We start from the raw sequence: 18,953 nt of genomic DNA on the forward strand, positions 1-18,953 counted from the left end.
AGCACTTGAATCAATTAGCCGCGGTTTATCCAAATTTAATAATGGAATCAGTTCCAATTTTAGTAAATGTTTATAATACATTCAACGATATAATATCTTATATATATGATGATGAGAAAGAAGAAATAGAATTTTGCTTAATGAGTTATGAATCGAAGAAAACGAAGAACGCCTAAAATTGAAGGTTATGTAGAATGTATTATCCCATCTCTCACTGCTATGGAATTCAAGAGTCATTTCAGGTAAAGTCATAATTTTAATTTATTTTTTCTCGCGTAGCAGAAACAAAGAAAGTTAATGATAATAATTCCTTTTTATTGTCAATTGATATATCATGTTTAAACATGTATGAAGACAAATACGGCCCCAAACAAACTATTGATGAAGCCAATAGCGGTTTGAGCGCGAATCGAAATACGGCTCAAGTCGTAATTTCCCGCCAAATATTGAAACGCTCCAGCTAACCCATCTCCCGAGGTGAGGCAGTTAGAGCGAATCGAGAGCGAAAACGATGACGTATTGATGACGTAATAAGAGCTATTGGGAGCGTTCCGAAGCGTCAAATGGACCAGCCACATTAATGCTACGAATGCTCTGTAGCGTTTGGACCGCAGCCTTTTAGCGTTTTTCATTGGGAAAACTAGTGCGCACTGAATGTGCACTTACTGCAGGTAATTGGGTGTTTCCGTTGGCACCGTCATCGCGCGAACCGAAACGTCCAATTGCCAGCGGCGAGTGCACACTTAGTGCGCACTAGTTTTCCCAATGAAAAACGCTATTTATCTCATCTCAAGTGCAAAAATTTTTGGGGATTTCAAGCAACTCGAACAAACCTATTGATGTTACTAGATGCTGTCGCAGTGCGCTGCGTACACCGATAGAATTTGATTTTGTCCATGGGGAAATTTTCCAAACTAAGAAATCGCTATTTTTCTACATATTTACAGTTCATGATTAACGTAACGACCAATAAGCTCTAGTCGTTACATTAATCATGAACTGCGAGTATGTAGAAAGTGGTGACTTCTTAGTTTAGAAAATTTCCCCATGGACAGAATCAAATTCCATGGGTGTACCCATGATGTAAGGGAGAATTCACACCTTGGCGGAAAAGCAGAAAGCAGACAGCCAATCAGAACTCGCGCTAGTAGTAAACAGGTACACCCAAGGACTTTGATTCTGTCCATGGGGAAATTTTCCAAACTGAGAAGTCACCACTTTCTACATACTCGCAGTTCATGATTAATGAAACGACTAGAGCTTATTGGTCGTTACGTTAATCATGAACTGTAAGTATATAGAAAGATAGCAACTTCTCAGTTTGAAAAATTTTCCCATGGACAGAATCAAAGTCCTTGGGTGTACAGTCTGTAGCAGAATTTTGAAACTATATACTACCAGCGCAAGTTTTAATTGGCACTCTACTTTCTGCTTTCTGCTTTTCCGCCAAGGTGTGAATCCCCGCTAAGAAACAAGGTGAAACAACGCGCATCGTCGACGGCTCGATGGGCGGTAAGAGGCATGGCTCGATGTGGTGAGTCAATGAAATTTGGGTCCAAATATATCCGCGCAATTTGAATACGAAACAATCATATGTAGTCACACGTACTTAAAATGTAGATGTTGTTAAAAAAAAATAAATATAAAAATGTAAAAATACTTGAAATTTATTATCTTTAACACAAATTACTGTTTCAATAAACACTGTTGTTATAAACATAAAATACAACAATTTAACCAAACACATAAGTTCATTCTTATAATTTTCCAAATTTTTTCTAATTCAAGTTTAAAAAATTTGAAATAACAATTATCACAATTTTCATTAATGTACAAAGTCTCAACTTTACCTTCACGTTCTTCCTTTTTTAAGTAGCTTTGAATTTCTCCGATTCACCGATTATTTCCGATTCACGTATAAATACAAGTATAAATACGCCCCAGTACCGGAGCCGTAGCCATAGGCTGCGTTCCGATATACACTGCAAGTACTGAAAATCTATAGTTCACGTTACGTATACTATAGATTTTCAGTACTGGCAGTGAATTTCGGAACGCAGCCATATTGAATCTCAAAATTTGGACCCACTTCTGATTGGTCTAGAGTATGGTCCACTGCGCATTTGGTTACTTGTTTCACCTTTTTTCTTACATCATGGAGAAATCTTAACCTTTCAAGTGTTCAACGTGTTTCATTTGGTCTCGTTCTCTTCTAATCTCTTTTCTAATAACTTCTAATCCCTTTTATCGGAATAAAATCTGTGGAAGAATCGTTCGATGTTCTTTCAGACTATTGATTGTAACACTGAAATCACATCTATTGTATCATGATTACGGCAACTTACAGATTACTGTTTCCAATTAGTAGGAAACAGTTCAATCCGTTAAATTTCTCTTGCATTAGGTAAAGAAAAAAAATGTTTTTTTCATAATTGACAATTTTTATTTGAATAAATAGGTTTTAAATGTTTATAAATGGAACAATATAGTCGTTCATGAAATGAAAGTTTCTTTGACAACATGGAAGTAATTGCAGCGCTCTATGATTATATGGAGATTACTGTTATTTTGTTTTGTTGGTTATTAAAATTATCCCAGAATACATTTTGATTAATATATGTAAAATAATAGATATTCAAATAAAAAATAATTGTATAAAGTAAAATATAAAAACTATTTGATATCTTGAAAATTATAATCATCGAAGTTCTTGAATTTTTTATTAGGGAATTTGCATCGGCACAAGATTTTACAACTCTAAAGTCGAAACATGGTATAAAAAAGGATTCTTTACCATCAAAACCAAAGAGACCACCAAATGTATTTCTACAATATTACTCCTCTGTAAAGGACAAGTTGCAAGCAGAATATCCCCATTACAAACCAAAAGAACTTGTGAAGAAGGCATCAGAAAAATGGACACAGGTTGATCCAACTATAAAGCAGAATTTGCAGAAGCTATATCATGAACAAACATTTATATATAAGCAGAAATTAATGGATTACGAAAATTCTTTAACTGATAAACAGAAGGTGGAAATAGTACAAGACTTACTGAGAAAAGGACATAGTGCGAAGAAAGCAGAAATAAAACGGGTATATTTGATATTTCTATTATTTATATATACTATTTTATATATTATTTTATATATTATTTTATATAATATTTTATATACTACTTATTTTTACTACTTATTATATACTTATTTTTACTACTTATTTTTATATACTATTATTTATATACAAACGTGTTAAAAAATTTTTTAAATTATGTACCATATTTTTTTATTTTTCTAATAGAAACTTACAGAACTTGGGAAACCAAAACGACCATTATCTGCCTTCATGTTATTCCTGCAAAATAAAAGGGTTACTAAAAAGCCACAAGAATCGCACAAAGTAAGTTAATTAGTATATTTTCTTAAATTGTAACTTATTTCAATATAAATTGTTGGGGAATATTATATTTTTTGCATTTATATATTTTGTATGCATACATAAAATATGTATCTAATAAGATCAAACTTTTAAGAGAGTTTTTTGAGGCTTATAATTTTTTTTTTCATATTTTTAGGATTGGATAAGTAATGTCACTAATGAATGGAAAAATATGACAATAGAAGCTAAGAATAAATATAGTGCAGAAGCAAAAGATTTATTAGAAAAATATAAGATTGAAATGAAAAAGTGGGAAGAAGATATGATTCAAGCAGGTCATTATAATTTTGTAAAATCCAATATTAAACATAAACTCGAGACTCATAAACGTGAAAAATAGGATTCAGAGTGCCCCAACCAATGTAGTATACCCATTGCTGAATCCATTGCTGCAAATTTCTCCAATCTTAAAATAAAAAAAGAGAATATTAAAATAGGTTGGGGCACTGATACTACACAATATACATTTGGAAAAGATCCTGATACTAACAGTGGTAATAAGGAAATTGTATTAACTTGAAAAGAATGTTTTTATACAGTTTGTAAAATTATGAAACATTTACATTTGGTTTAGATCAACGGCATGAATCTACAGAGAACTTGATGTTTTACAATAATAAAGATTCTTTACAAATTACAAGGAAATATCCAAGGAAAATGGCAATGGATACATCGATAAACGATGTTAAAAAGTCATTTGTACAATCTCATGATACACATATGCATACACAGATATTTACATATTTCATCTCTGCATGGAACAGAGTTTTGACAGTTTTAAAAGAAATTAATGAAAACTGGAAGACGGTAAGAGAATATGTACTTATTGGCACAGCTGGTGTTCTAATATCAATATTTTGCATTTTAAATCTTATGTATAAGTAAATACCGTTTGTGTATAGTGAAACCTACTGTATAACTTGTATTTTATTTTTATACATTATGCACTTTGTAATGTCTAATTATATATTTTATTTCCGTAATAAATTTATACCACTGTAATTTCTATGTGAAATATTCCTTGATTATTGTGTTTATTAGTTTTTCCTTATTTGCATATATATATATATATATATATATATTGCACATATTTGCACATATTGTAGTACATAAAAATCAACATCTCAAATATCAGTTTAAGTTTCATTTTTGAAAAATGCACATACTAACATTTTATCTTTCCTCTTTTATTTATAGAAGCCATAACAAACCCAAATGAGGTGACTATTGTGATGACAGCAGCAGGGGCATATGATGGTTTATACTATCTCAACATTTTATAAATATATATATATATATATATATATATAAAATCTCATTATATTTACATCTTTAACAATTGTGAAATTTATCTTTAAATAACATGAATTATTTTTCATCATGCTATTTCTTCTTTATTATATGTGCCCATATGATTTTATAATATGTTTATGAATTATAAATACTTAATATGTTTACTATGCACAAATAGTAACTAAAAGCTAATATACTTCATACTTTATATATATATATATATATATATATATGTATGTATATATATATGTGTGTGTGTATATATATATATATTTTTTCCAATTTCAATAATCATTTCACCTTATCTCCTATTCCATCAATCCACATTATAGTCCAATTTTCTTAATTTTGACTTATTGGAAATGAGTAAATTTATTTTAGATTTCTTCCTTGATTTTTACTTATATTCAAATAACAAGATGGAAATATGATAACAAATTATCATATCTCTGCAAATTATAATATTACTATCAATCATTGAAAAAAAAAATATATATATATATATATTATAAAAATTAATTTTAATGTGCACAGAGAACTGTACTTGCTTCAGCTTGATTTTTTGTTCCTTTTTTTGTGAAGCATTTTTCATATATTAAAATTTATTTATTATTTTTTAATTTTTTATTTCTTTTTAGATAAGATTTATTGAAAAAAATCGAGATTGTCTTTTGAAAAATGAGTTATAATTAGTGGAATTGACATATTTATTATACAATCGAATCTTTTAATTATGAGACAAGCTATTTTTTATTTTTCTCAATTAAGATATTATTAAGTAGGATAGCGCAGCCGTTACTCAAGAATTACATCGCATATTATTAATTAGAAATATATTTTATAAATAACCGCTGTACGTACACTGAATTTCTATTACAGATTTACAAGAGTAAACAAAACCTCCACTCAAAATCCTTAAAAAATTCCAAATTTTGAGAATTCGTTCTATTTGCAAATCATGCAAATAAAAACGCTTGTTTGATAGGTTGATAAGGTGAACAGTTCATTTAACCTAACCTCTAATCACTTTTCATTCTTGCAAATATCTAGTACTGATAAAATTCGTTAGCCATCATCGAGAAAAGAAAAAAAAGAACAGGAGCATGCTTTTTCCCACGTTAGTCATAAAAAATCACAAGTTTATTTCGCTTGATCTTTGCTATCCTTGTTTGATGCGCAGTTTGGTTGTGCATGTGTATGTTGCAAAAGAACTCGCGTATTAATTGTCATCGTGTATTTAGTTCGATTGTTAAATACGACAATGGCTGAAACTAACGCTAGGAGAGAAGCAAGGAGACGGCGAATATTAGAAAATTCAGAAAGTCGCCTACGCAGAATTACAGGGAGAGTTAGTCCGGACGGAACCAATGGTAAATATAACCAATAAATATAAGTAGAAACATCTTTGAAGTCAAATTTATTATGTTGGGTAAGAGAATAAATGTATACCTTAAGTTTACAAAAAACAGAATAATTATTTGCTTCAGCTTGTATACCAAGAAAGGACTTAGTTCACATTTACAATTTTACTTTAATCATACAAGCATTTCATCTTTTATAGTCATTTGACTAGCTAAAATCTACTTATATGTCACCATACATATAATTTTTCCTAATTCTTTCCATTTAACATAGTTTTTATGCTGTTCATTTATCCTTGTTTACCCTTTTTTATTTATTATTATTGCTTACTAATTTTTGCATAATATTCCTAACATTTTATTTATTCTTTTTACATCTTATTATTTTAATTTTTTCTTTTTTTATCCTTGGCTTTGTCTATAGTTTTCTTCCTCTTTTTTAACTTCTTTTCTTTCTCTTTCTACAAAAATAATTTATAAAAATCTAATAGTACTTTAAGGAAATAAGTATACATATAAACATAAAAGATCTTCTGGTGAACATATCTAGTAAGCAAAATTTGATAGTGTGTCAATATGCCAACAAATTTAAGCTAATTGACATATCAGCTGTATTTGTATTAAGCTTGTTTGCTAGCAGAATTTGCTGACGTCAGACTGAGAAATGACAGAAATCAAGCAGAATTTGTCAAATACAAATGATCCATTTTTATTACTAATCTGCATCAAATTAGGTCATATCAAAATTTGCTTGATTTCTGTTATCAATCTGCCATTATATTTTGTTGAACTTTGCTATGTTTTTGCCAATATCATTATATCCCAGATCTTGTGCCAAATATAATTTATGGTTTTTCTGCTGACAAAAGATAGAATTGATAGATTTATAGAATTTGTTATTGATAGATTTAGTTAGTTTAAGTAAAAAATGAATTTCAAGATAAAAATTATTATTGAATTTAACAGAAAAATATTGAATGCCTTTATTAATATAATAAAGGCATCCTTTCCAAATTGGTTTAATACACACTTGTTTTTTTGTTTTCTTAATGTGGATTATTTCATCATGTTGAAAAAGACAAACAATTCTGAATAGTTGTTATGAGACATCATGCTTGTAAAAATTAAAAAGAGAACCATAATATTAATGTATTAGCCAGGAATTGTGAAGTTATTATTGTTTTACTGAATTTAATTTTCAAACAATAAGGATAAATCTATCTTATTACTATCTCTTTCTTCACTGTCATAAATAATAGTTATTTTTATATTTTGATATTGAAATCTAGGCTCATTAAAATTATATTGTGTGGTTTCAATTCCTGGTAGTAATCATCAGCTTCATTGGATAACTATTCTTGTATATTGCTGCATTAACAATATTTCTTAAAGCAACATTATATAAAAAAAGCTTTTTGTGTGTTTATTCTTATTGATTTCTTCATATACTTGTATGAGCAATATTTATTTTTATTGGTAACTTTCTTCATGTATATGTATACATATTTTTAGCTTATAATTAAAGAGATGTAGTTTAAGTATATTTTGTAGATAATTTACAAGTGGAAAGCAACAGTCCTAAAACGGATTTGAATTTTGAAGAGGACAATATCATAAATGGTATATGCAACATCCCTACTATTAATACTACTAGTAACATCACTACTAGTAACACAACATTGCAAGATTATATGAGATTCAATGACAAACATGAAAACTTTTTAAATGATATCAACGATAAAAATGTATCTTTACCTGAGGAGCAACCATCTAAGACAAAATTTATGTTATATACATTATTACTCCATCGTATCAATTTTGTCTTGTTAGCTGGGATTGTCAATATTTTGCTAGTGCTGAAACTCGGCAATTTATTTGGGGAGGTAAATATAATCTCATCTTATATTTTATTGAGAGATATCCACGATTGAGAATTTACATATTGTTAATACTTACAGGCAATTATTATACCTTGTTTATTATTGATGGTGGGACGTTTATGCAACTATACAACATTATACGAAACACGAGACGGTAGTTTATTGGTTGCCACTTTGATGTTGTGCAATATTAAGCCCAGATTAATTTATATATTTAAAGTATCATGCACGTTATTCACCATAATACTTAATGATTTCTGTTTATATATGTTTAGTTTTATATTGATGCGCTATGGTATTATTCGTTACTATTACTACTATAACCCTATAGTATCAAGAAATGTATAATTATTTATGGTGTGTATTGAGTAAGTAAAGATAAAGTGGAATTCTGGGGTGTGTTGAGTAAGTAAAGATAAAGTGGAATTCTATTGTTGAGAATTTTGTACAATAGCAGAAAATGTTATTGGGAAAAATGTAAATTCTGATGCATATTACATTTAAAAATATGCAGTTACATCGAATTTTTTTTACGTCTTTAGCAGGTCGTGATTCGTGATTTTGACTGACGAGGAAGCATGTACAAGTGTTATTTAAAGACACATTAATTTTCCTAAAATACAAATGTAATTTATAATAAATATAATTTTAAAATAAATTTTGTAAATAGATGTAATGATGTGATGTCATGTAATGTCTTTATAACTCGTATTTATGTCAACGTTGTATATTCACAATGTTTAAGATTTCTTATTATTAAAGTTGTTTCCATTTTTAAGTGCTTTGATAGAATTATGTAAAACAAAGTACAATTGATATTACTATTAAGAATTGCGTAATCAACATTCTTTCTCTATTTTATGAAAACATATATGTAAATACAAAAACTAAGTAAGAAACTTATACCTAATTTTATTATTATCTTATTGAACCTAATCTAAAAGCAGATTAAAAATACAGCTATCTTTAAGGGTTCTGCAGCAGAATTCTGAAACTCTTAACGATAGTGTTAGTATCGTTACCTTATCGTTGCGCAGCTTTTTATCATATAAAATATCTACACCACGACATCGACAACTATGATTATTAAGAAAAAGCATGTACAAGATATGTATTCTGTACACGCTTTTTGTTCTTAACGATAGTTGGAACGATGTCGGTGTCGCGTAAATATTTTACATAGCAAAAAAGCTGTGTAACGACATTTTCGTTAAGAACAAAAAACGTTTACAGAATACATATCCAGGATCCTCGTGGGCATTCTATAATAAATCGCAAAAATATTCCGTTTGGCGGTGGAGTGTCTGCAACTTATGTAGAACCCGTTATTCTGTACATGCTTACCGACAACCGTCGGTGTAATGGCACTAATCAATAATTGTCGGTTAAAGCTACATAAAAAGCTGTAAGTGTGCAGCTATATGTGTCTCGCTCATCCTAGCTTCTATTGCTGTTTCATCTCTAGATTCTTCAACACCACTTTTACATCTATATGTGAATACATAATAAATATATTAAATAGTAATAAATTATATTAAGGTAAAAAATATTTATATTTGCTGTTCTTACACATATCGTCATTGCTATTGTTCGTATCATTTATCTATCTTTCGATAACATCAGCAACTGATGCAGGTGGATAATCCAGAACCTCTTCATTTCTTTGTTCCAATTAAAGTTGATACTTCTGAACAGAAGAGAGTCAAGAAATAAAATTAGAATGTACGAAAATATTTAAAAATTATTTACTAGCCTGTTACATAAAGAAATTAATAATAAATACATTTAGTAAGAAACATTAAAATAACATTTAAAAATATTGATTTTGTGTAGTTTTAAATATTTTAAAATTATATTGTATAAACATTTAAAAAAAAGTTATTTGAGAAGAAAAAAGGAAACATGATTAATTGTTTTAACATTGTCGAAATTGTTTGAAAAAAAAAGCTGAAAAATACTACTTTATTATTGAATACTACTTTTTACTGGATGCTAACCAGACATAAGTGTGAAAGAAATAATAAGTCAAATAAAAAATAAAATATTTATTTTTTAATTCAAAAGAATTGAAATATGAAATAACTATTTATTATATTAAATTTGGGTATAGTCATATCCATATTATAATATATATTATTTTTGGATTCAAATGGATTCGAAATGTCTGCGTGAGAATTCAAAAATGTCGAAGTGAATTTTTCTTCAATTCATTTTTGTTTGCTGGATTCTTTTTTCTTTAAACAATCCTGCATTCTGAAAGAAAATTTAAATTTTTGGCGCCAGATATAATGATATTTATTGATTTGTCCGAAAATTTGTAACTGAGGAGAGCCGAGATATATAGCAGCAATAATATGCAATAAGATACGTTGATACACGCACATATATAAATGTTCTTTTTGCCTGTTTTCCTGTTAGCAGATTAATGAAAGTCAACTTGCCTTCAACCTGTTTATATGGTTATATAATACTCCTCAGTTTCGCAATAGCGAAGTTATTTGTCTCTCTACTCGGTTGCACATTGATGCATATGTGAGATTGTCGTGAAACTTGGTGGAACTATCCTAACGTCAAGTAAAATGATACGTAGGGGCGCATGTCAAATAGCCAGCTCGATTCATTCAAATCCTTGTGCAGAGGTGCACGATGTTCCGATGAACGTGATTATTAGACCTATTCCTCCCGTGGTGAATGAGGAAAAGGTTCAGAGTTTGATGAACGCGTTGAAAAACGTCGAGACTGAGCATACGGTACCGCCCATCGACGTCTTGTGGATTAAAGGAACCAAAGGTGAAATTGTTAGAGCTGCGCGAAGAGTATTATAGTTCTTATAATTCTTATTATAAACTTATGAGAGATTTGTATTATTATTGAGCTAATGACGAGGTTTTTAAACAAATAAAATTAGACGTTTGTGAAATACAGAAGAAACAGTTAAAATTATTGATTGTATTTAGGTGGTGACTATTATTACTCTTTTGGTGGCTGTCATCGTTATGTTGCTCATCAGCGATTAGGTAAAATGTCCATTAAAGCCAAAATAATTGAATCAACTGTGACGGATTTACGATGCTATCTGGGAAATTCTACTCCAGACTTGAAGTGATTTTAAGCATATTATTTGTACATATAAACTACATGCCTGTATATTTATATATATAAACTGAATTGAATTATAATACTTATATATGAAATATATATATATATATATATATATATATATATATATATATATATATATATATATATAATTATATATATAATATTATATTATATATATAATTATAAAATATATTTAATGTTAAATGTATTTTTATAAATATTATATAATTTTTATAACGAAAATGAAAAAACTAAGTAAAATAAAATTAATTTTTGAATAAAACTGCAAATTAAACATGTTATTAATTTGCTATTATAAACAATATCTCGTTTGCTCTCAAAATGAGGCATGAGTTGACATCTTCCCATAGAAATTCGACTGCATATAAGAATTTCTATTCTAGATTTCCTTTTGTTTCAAAAGCTCTTTTTTTCTATTTTTTATTTTATTACTTTCCCATTATTCATATTACAAGACCATGTTAGAATGAGAAAGCGAGTAAAAAAATATAAAGCATGCAACATTTTTCATCTCCACATATACATATTATATTAATAAGAACAGACTGAAAGAAAGACGTAAAATAGAATACTTGTCAAGAGTTTAATGTAAAAGATATGCATCTTAACCCATTAGCTACCACAATCCCCATTTGGGGATTTTACAATTTTATGTACTATCTAGTCGTTCAATGTGAGATTTACATTTTTCATTCCGCATTTATCCGGCCAAAAAAAAAAATTTAACAGTTAATGGGTTAATGTAAGAAAAATTGATTTTTAGATACTACATACACTGCCTGTACAAAAGCAGATTAAAATAAAACTAAAAAAGACAGATTAAAATTAATATATTTTTTATAATATTAAATAAACAATATATACATAATAATTTATGATTTATGTGTTGGAAAAAAGAACCAAAGTCCAATTTATAAATTGATAATAAAGGCTTCAATTGTAAAATTATACATATATCGGAAATTAAAAAAGATCAGTTCTATTCTTATAAATACAACTACTAATTCAAAAGATCGCTGTCTTTTAAAATAAACTAAAATGATATGTAAATAAGAAAGATCATTTTGAATCAGTTCTATTGAAGTCCTTTATTGAAAAGATAGTAATTGATTGTTTTTTCTTTCAACATACGAATGTTATATTAAGATAGAAAGCTCATTATGTATTTACCGATTCTTTTTGTTTTTTGCAAAATATACAATATTTTCTGTAATTATTATTATATAAAAATATATAATAAAAGTAGAACAGTTAATTTAGATTTTGTGATTTTAGTTATTATTCTATGATTTCAAAGCAAGAATTCATATAGTGAACTATATTATTTAATTTTGTAAGTTTACGTTCAATAACTTTAAATATTATTAAATATCTTACAATAAAGTGTCCAAGATATATTTATAATTTTTTTTCTTCTAATTAATTGTAGGAAACCAAGACTTGTTGGCAAAATTCAAAGAAAAAAATAAATAAAAATAACTCCCAAAGTTGTATTTAAATCAAATAAGTATTACAATAAAGAAAAGGAAAAATCTGGTTCAATAGGAGACAAACAAATTTCCGAGTGCTTTAAAATTTCGTATTAATATTTTTTAACTTGAGAAAATACTTTGTTATAATAGATTTATTAAAATCAATGTATATAGGGATGGAACGTTAAGTCATATTTAAGATAAGCTTAGCTCACACGCGAATGAGAAGTGTATGAACATTCAATTACAACTTAACTTTAACACAACGCTTTATATTTAATATTTTTCTAGTAAAGCTACATTAAAATAGTTTACATTTGTTTTTCAAAACAGTATTTTGTTATTTAATTATCGTCAAATAACTTAAAGATATAATCTTTACAAGAAATACATATCTGCGTATAAGTAACTTACACCATAATGTGTCAATTTATTTTGCTATCGGGACGAATTTGCTATAATGCGACGTGTTTGCGTAGTTTACTTACTACAATAAATTGATATCATATACAAAACCATTCCTGGCATGAAAACGTAAAAAAAAGTCCTCTCTATCACATAGTGTATATAATTTAATTGTGTACATAATATAATTGTTTAAAATCGAATATTAAACTATCATTGTGAAAACTGTGTAAACTAATTTCGATGTTTCTTACTTATCTACATTATATTATATTAGTTAAAATTATAACTGTTTTATACTTGCAAAGAAAAATTGATAAATTACAAGTCATGCATTTTTTTGCAAGATTTATGGATTTTTACAAATTTTATTGCTATTTTAATGAAATACTGTATCACAGATAAAAAAAATATTAAAACAGAAAGTTATATAAATTTGAAACAAGGTAGAAAAATAGATAATATAGATATCAAACTTCCCATATTATTAATATTTTTCCGTATTATCTAACAAATATCAAATTAAAAAAATGATTGTGTAACGAAAACAATAATATATATCAATAAAGATTTCATAATTACTCCTTTTAAAAATGATAAATAAGAATAGTTCAAAAAAATTAATAATAAAGATACATTATGATTCAATATAATTATATTATTATGTTGTATAATATATAATATTGTATATTATATATATATATATTGTGTAGTATATTATATAATTATATTACATAAACAAGTATACTAGCTTTATGTTTCATCATTAATGTTTTTCATATTTTTCGTATCAGGACTAGGAACATACTTATTATATGTAAATAATTTTACATAAAACCTCAAAACTTTTTAAAAATTTCGTTTATCTTTGTAATCATTGCATAAAGTGTTTTTTATATCGATGTTTTCGATTTGCTTCTTTCAAAAAGTACGGTTTGTAATTTCTAGTGATATTATCTGTGGACGAATCATGTATATCCTCGACAGAATGAGATTGATTCGATTGACTCGTAGGTTTACTGTTTCGTAAATGGATAGGTATAATGGATTGTTGTAAATGTAACAGTTGCGTATTGGTTACTTCACAATCAATTTGCATCATTGTTATATGATTAGATGGCGTTGAAAATGTACCTGAAAAAGAAAGACATTATTGTAGTAATACAATGTATTGTTACATTCTCGAATTGATATCCTTTATTCAAGCATATGTTCATCTGACACACACACACACACACACACATATAATTCTATAAATACGTATCAGATATATGTTTTGAGAACATTAATGTTACTTACCATTTATGGATACAGCAGGTAAAACTAAAGACATTTTCGGTCTAGCCGTGTTATTTTTCCGGGATGCTGGCAGTAATAAATGTTCACCACTAAACCAGACAACATAAAATGTATCGTCTTTTCTTCCTAAAGCTTCAAATAAAGAAGCATGTTCGCTCAATATCGGAGAAAAAATCTCAATTGCATTATTATCTGGATGTTGATCAACAGCAGGAATATCAATCATTTTGTGTAAAGTTTTTATTTTTCGTGATAAGTATAACTTTCTTCTTGCCTTTTCTTCCAATGGCGATCTTGACAATGATACATTTAATGAATTTGTTTGTAACTTTGCTTTTTTTAGAGCAGTCTGATTATCTCGGTCAGATTCACCAACAATCCAACGTCTTAACTCGCTATCTAAACGTATTGATTCACTTTGATTAATATACATCGGACATATTGGTTGATGTATCGGTATACTTTTATTAAAAGTTTCTTCAATTTGATCTTCCATATTGTTATCATTTTCATCTACCGTCCAGAACAATCTTCTGTTATGTTTATCCTCTGCTATAGGTACTGATAAACTGTTAGATTCAGTTTTAAAATGTACATTTTGTGAAAGCGTTCCCCTTAAATACAAAAATAAAAATATACTTTATTTTTACGCATTACGTGAAATACAATTTGTTAAACATAATAGCTTGTTTAATTCAAGAAATCTCAAAATATTTCTATTGATTTTTGAGTTTAAAATTTAAAAAAAATATTTTTACTTTTAACAGAGATAATAAGGGTGCCATAATGCTTACAGTAGCCATAATACCTTTTCTATTAAATTTCTCAATTCATTATTTGTAAAATTCTGTTAAAAATCTATTTCTTTCAAAAATTGTAAAAATTAACGCATAAATAAACATAAGTATTGTGATATTGTACTTACCTAAAACCATCGATGTTGAAAGATACCATGAAAATTATACCGCAAAGAATAATCGGAACAGCACTCCCTTTTACTTTCTTTTTCAAAGGCTTAAAATTTAAACTTTTATGTTTGTTATTATCTATATTATCTGTGATATTGCCTCCTATTTTTGATAATCTCTGTTTTAGGACTGTATTTTCCTAAAAAATATAATTAAAAAATAACTTTCAATTTTCATTGAAAATTTATAAAAATATGTATATCTATGTAAAAAGTATAGCTCTTATTTACCGATTTTAATTGTCTATTCTCTTCTTTCAACTCAGATACTTGTTTCTCCAAAGAAGATACATATTCTTTTTTTTTCTTCCGTGAGAGACAAGCAGCTTCTCTATTTTTTATCATTCTTTGCTGTCTTTTTAATGCTTTCAATTTATATTCCTGATTGTTTTTTGGCGAATTCGTGACATCAATCGGTTCATTATGTACAATTAATGAATTGGAATTCATTTTATTCCGCATTACTTGAAATGGTGTACAACTCATAGTTTTGTTTGCAACAACAACATTGTTACATTTCACAATAGATCCGTTATTTAAAATAGTACACGCATCTGTTGGCTCGGTAGTACTTGATGGACAAATGTTTGATATAGTGTTGATTATTTTTACATTTTGTGGTATTTGAAATGCCATGGTTTCCGCTTTCTTATCAGTTGAGTTGTTATTTAATGAATTTTGTTGTTTATTTGTCGGCAATACTTGAAGTTTTGAGGGATACAATACATGTTGTGAATTTGCATTTTGTACGAATGTAGCGATGTCTTGGACAAAGATAGTATTTGGAGTTTCGCCTGTAGATTTTAAATATATAAATATTACACATGTACACATACATGCACACACAACGCACTTACATATACATAAGATGATTCTCTAATTTATTAATTTGTTTATTAAAAACAATAAATACGAAATATTTTGAGCATACTGCAAAGCTCCACAATGAGTGTTGAAAACAATCGATTTTTTTAAATTTGTTGAATAAAAAAGTGTTTTTCTAAAATAAAAAGGGTAGTCTATTCTTCAGGGCTATATAAGTATAGATTGCAGCGTCCTAGTTTGTAGTTAAGTAAGATAGTCGGTAAGGAATAATTGTACGGATTTGTACGGAGATGTAACCCTAAGGGGAGGCAATAAATTATCTATCTATCTATCTATCTATCTATCTATCTATCTATTCTGCAGGGCTCAATATCTCAATTTTTTGGCTTTTTTAGTTTATAGTCTTGAGAATATCCCTGATTAATGGTAATCCAAAAATTTTGACATGTAGCAAAAAATATTTTATAAAATTTTTAATGCATTTCTCTCAAAATCATGTTTTTGAATATAACCATTAGTCCAAAAAAAAAAAAAAAACTATTAGTCCAATTAATTTCTATTTTTACAGTTATACTCATAAAACATATCTGAGCTTCAGTCAATAGTCTATATTGATTTTTTCTATTTTTTGGAAAACCAAATAAAAGGAAAAAAATTCAAAATATTTTTCACTATTATCATATTGAAAATATGCATACGATATTATTTATCGAGGATCAGATTAAAATTACAAGTCTACTAAAGAAACATTCGCAATTTTTGCTTTCAGACCAACAAAATGACTTCCATACCATTTGACCCTATTCAAGGTGCAGGCTTAACGTCGGCGCTATATTATGTTATCTTGTAAAAAGAAGAAAAAATTTGTTTACATCTACATTATATGTATTTTATAAGTATATGAACAAAAATTCCCCAAAATACCTTTAATTTCAGCTCTCAAAAGTAGACTGCTTTTTTAAATCTTTCAATAGTTTTAATGTTTAATAATAAGTTATGTATCCAAATTTAATAGTTTCCACAATAATAAATATTTCTAATTGATAATAATATGTTACTAAAAAATCATCTTACACTTACATGAACGTAATATAATATTTTTACCATATTTTATATTTTGGCCAATATTTATGGGCTGGATATGAGCATATTTTGTAGAATCAGTTCTTGCTGATTTTGCAAAGATATATTTTGTTGGATCTACATCCTCTTTGTCATCACATAATTTAACTTGTTGCACTGCAGTTGATGTGTTTAGAGATGAATGAAGTGATTGTGATGGAGATACACATTGCTGAGAAGAAATTAGTGGTGTTTCCAAAGTAAACTAAAAGAAGAAAACCAGTTAAATACAGTTAAATACAGTTTTTACATCTTTAGTTGGCATTATAGACCATAGAATATACCTCTGTTTTTACATTTTGCATCATATAATTTGAAGTTTCTGGCATATAACATTTCATTTGTCTATCCGAATCATTAGATTCCGAATGATTAAGGCTATTGGGAGATAATGGAAATTGTGCAGTTGGACTTTCAGGTTCAAATTTAATTTCATTTGTTATCTCGTCTGTTTCCTCCAGCCCTAAAAAAAAAATTCCAAAGAATAAAGAATAAAATTATTTCCAAAAGATCGCATTTTGGTACATACCAGAATTTTGTGTGCAATTAAACTCGTCGTCTTTAAACGGGGTCCATAAGTCAAATATGTTTTTCATTCCTTCATTCGTAGTTTTATTATAATCCAAGATTGTCTCTTCCTCTGGAATGATAGGTATTCCTAATTCGGAACTCCATGATTGAAAAAGGTCGTCAGAAATAAACTGACTGTTTTCTTCTGTAAAAAAAAAAAGATTCTCAATTACTGAATAATTTCGATGTATAACAATGCAAGGTTAAATATCCTTTATTTTATTACACTTCTTGTAATATATTATATTTATTATTATAATAAAGATGATAAATGATAGAGATAACATATAAAGAAAACATCAGATTTTATTGTTACTTATGTATAAACATTGAGTTAAATTATGATATTACATATCTAAATGTTTTATATGTATAATAAATACATAATTATTTAATTTTAATAAAGTATTTAACCTAAAAATATTCATAATAATACTTAACCTAAGAATTCGAATTCTGGAAACATTTGTGTCTCAGATGCCGTAATGCCACCATTGTTTCGTTGCCCAAACTCTATACTCGGCATGTTTTCAGTGTCAACAAAGCGTATCTTGGGCTTTTATGTATTGAAACACGCTCGTGATGAAAAAATTCACATTTGAACTAATAATACCTCGACTGTGTGAATTACACGGACCGAAAAAATGTAAACATATAATAATGAATAAAAAAATCATAAACACATATAAATATATATACACATTAAACATATGTTTATATTTGTGCTAACATTTAATTGCCGTGTGCCATCACGTCTGATCACAACTACGAGCGTGGCGTCCGACACAAAAGTTGACAGTGTCGTAAACGCCAGAACTCCGACATGCTCCGACAATTTTTCGGAGAGAATTCCACCGCATGTTGCTTCCCTTGGCTCTTCTGTCACGTGACTATTGGTTGCGTTCAGAAAACCAAAATGGTCGAGTAAGCGCTTAGGAATTGTTACCTGATTGGAGTAAACCTTTAAATCTAGAAGAATATACCAATAGCAGTGAGCAAGGTCCGTGGATTGGCGTTGGAGGAGAAGGAAGGTCGTTGCATCCACTTCAACGATGTGGAACGAAAATGGCGGCGGCCATACTTTTACTGCACACTCGCTCACTCACACAACTAATAGCTGTAGTACCTACGTACACTAATACTGACTCGCTGTCTCGAAAATGGTGGCTATGCAACGACCTTCCTTCCCCTCCAGCGC

At 28.2% G+C, this 18,953-nt stretch overlaps 4 protein-coding genes and 1 long non-coding RNA gene across 10 annotated transcripts; 3 read left to right on the forward strand and 2 right to left on the reverse strand.

Moving 5' to 3' along the window:
* The first annotated feature begins 2,100 nt into the window (after positions 1-2,100).
* LOC105195924 (transcription factor A, mitochondrial) lies at positions 2,101-4,819 on the forward strand. Of its 3 annotated transcripts, XM_039452121.1 has the most exons (6): positions 2,104-2,404; positions 2,727-3,096; positions 3,301-3,399; positions 3,575-3,713; positions 4,013-4,245; positions 4,636-4,819. In XM_039452121.1, exons 1-6 carry the CDS (start codon positions 2,328-2,330, stop codon positions 4,642-4,644), a joined length of 927 nt encoding a protein of 308 aa, XP_039308055.1. In that variant the 5' UTR covers positions 2,104-2,327; the 3' UTR covers positions 4,645-4,819. The 3 variants fall into 3 exon arrangements, 2 of the variants coding, with proteins under 2 accessions (XP_011159864.1, XP_039308055.1); XM_011161562.3 differs by lacking the exon at positions 4,636-4,819 and having other exon boundaries at positions 2,101-2,404; positions 4,013-4,453; XR_005575278.1 differs by lacking the exon at positions 4,636-4,819 and having other exon boundaries at positions 2,110-2,404; positions 3,575-3,932; positions 4,013-4,157.
* Positions 4,820-5,339: 520 nt separating this feature from the next.
* On the forward strand, positions 5,340-8,872 carry LOC105195925. Of its 3 annotated transcripts, none has more exons than XM_026132167.2 (4): positions 5,340-5,725; positions 5,973-6,101; positions 7,644-7,975; positions 8,051-8,872. In XM_026132167.2, exons 2-4 carry the CDS (start codon positions 5,993-5,995, stop codon positions 8,318-8,320), a joined length of 711 nt encoding a protein of 236 aa, XP_025987952.2. In that variant the 5' UTR covers positions 5,340-5,725; positions 5,973-5,992; the 3' UTR covers positions 8,321-8,872. The 3 variants fall into 3 exon arrangements, with proteins under 3 accessions (XP_025987952.2, XP_025987954.2, XP_011159868.2); XM_026132169.2 differs by having other exon boundaries at positions 5,340-5,584; XM_011161566.3 differs by having other exon boundaries at positions 5,593-5,848.
* LOC113003291 lies at positions 8,865-9,662 on the reverse strand. Its single transcript, XR_003268381.2, has 2 exons — positions 9,542-9,662; positions 8,865-9,460 (listed from the first exon to the last, which is right to left on the reverse strand). It is a non-coding gene; the product is annotated as an uncharacterized LOC113003291 (long non-coding RNA).
* A 588-nt stretch (positions 9,663-10,250) lies between these two features.
* LOC105195926 (sulfiredoxin-1) lies at positions 10,251-11,163 on the forward strand. Its single transcript, XM_011161567.3, has 2 exons — positions 10,251-10,762; positions 10,930-11,163. Exons 1-2 carry the CDS (start codon positions 10,552-10,554, stop codon positions 11,076-11,078), a joined length of 360 nt encoding a protein of 119 aa, XP_011159869.1. The 5' UTR covers positions 10,251-10,551; the 3' UTR covers positions 11,079-11,163.
* Positions 11,164-13,817: 2,654 nt separating this feature from the next.
* On the reverse strand, positions 13,818-18,648 carry LOC105195927 (cyclic AMP-dependent transcription factor ATF-6 alpha). Of its 2 annotated transcripts, none has more exons than XM_011161569.3 (9): positions 18,486-18,648; positions 18,197-18,373; positions 17,715-17,900; positions 17,470-17,648; positions 17,168-17,390; positions 15,470-16,032; positions 15,197-15,378; positions 14,272-14,885; positions 13,818-14,106 (listed from the first exon to the last, which is right to left on the reverse strand). In XM_011161569.3, the coding sequence occupies exons 2-9, from the start codon at positions 18,279-18,281 to the stop codon at positions 13,847-13,849; spliced, it is 2,292 nt and encodes a 763-aa protein (XP_011159871.1). In that variant the 5' UTR covers positions 18,282-18,373; positions 18,486-18,648; the 3' UTR covers positions 13,818-13,846. The 2 variants fall into 2 exon arrangements, with proteins under 2 accessions (XP_011159871.1, XP_011159870.1); XM_011161568.3 differs by having other exon boundaries at positions 17,144-17,390.
* Positions 18,649-18,953: the final 305 nt, after the last annotated feature.

Source organism: Solenopsis invicta, chromosome 1 (genome assembly GCF_016802725.1).
Source record: "Solenopsis invicta isolate M01_SB chromosome 1, UNIL_Sinv_3.0, whole genome shotgun sequence".
Lineage (NCBI taxonomy): Eukaryota > Metazoa > Arthropoda > Insecta > Hymenoptera > Formicidae > Solenopsis > Solenopsis invicta.

Bases quoted from the DNA above. Each gene is read 5' to 3' on its own strand.
- LOC105195927 (XM_011161568.3), bottom strand. From the start codon at position 18,281: ATGCCGAGTATAGAGTTTGGGCAACGAAACAATGGTGGCATTACGGCA. The intron at 17,901-18,196 runs GTTAAGTATTAT...TTTTTTTTACAG, and splicing joins TCCAGAATTCGAATTCTTAG to AAGAAAACAGTCAGTTTATT. The intron at 17,649-17,714 runs GTATGTACCAAA...TTTTTTTTTTAG, and splicing joins TAATTGCACACAAAATTCTG to GGCTGGAGGAAACAGACGAG.
- LOC105195926 (XM_011161567.3), top strand. From the start codon at position 10,552: ATGATACGTAGGGGCGCATGTCAAATAGCCAGCTCGATTCATTCAAAT. The intron at 10,763-10,929 runs GTGAAATTGTTA...GATTGTATTTAG, and splicing joins GTGGATTAAAGGAACCAAAG to GTGGTGACTATTATTACTCT.
- LOC105195925 (XM_026132167.2), top strand. From the start codon at position 5,993: ATGGCTGAAACTAACGCTAGGAGAGAAGCAAGGAGACGGCGAATATTA. The intron at 6,102-7,643 runs GTAAATATAACC...TATATTTTGTAG, and splicing joins TAGTCCGGACGGAACCAATG to ATAATTTACAAGTGGAAAGC. The intron at 7,976-8,050 runs GTAAATATAATC...TAATACTTACAG, and splicing joins TCGGCAATTTATTTGGGGAG to GCAATTATTATACCTTGTTT.
- LOC105195924 (XM_011161562.3), top strand. From the start codon at position 2,328: ATGATTACGGCAACTTACAGATTACTGTTTCCAATTAGTAGGAAACAG. The intron at 3,400-3,574 runs GTAAGTTAATTA...TCATATTTTTAG, and splicing joins AGCCACAAGAATCGCACAAA to GATTGGATAAGTAATGTCAC. The intron at 3,714-4,012 runs GTCATTATAATT...CATTTGGTTTAG, and splicing joins AGAAGATATGATTCAAGCAG to ATCAACGGCATGAATCTACA.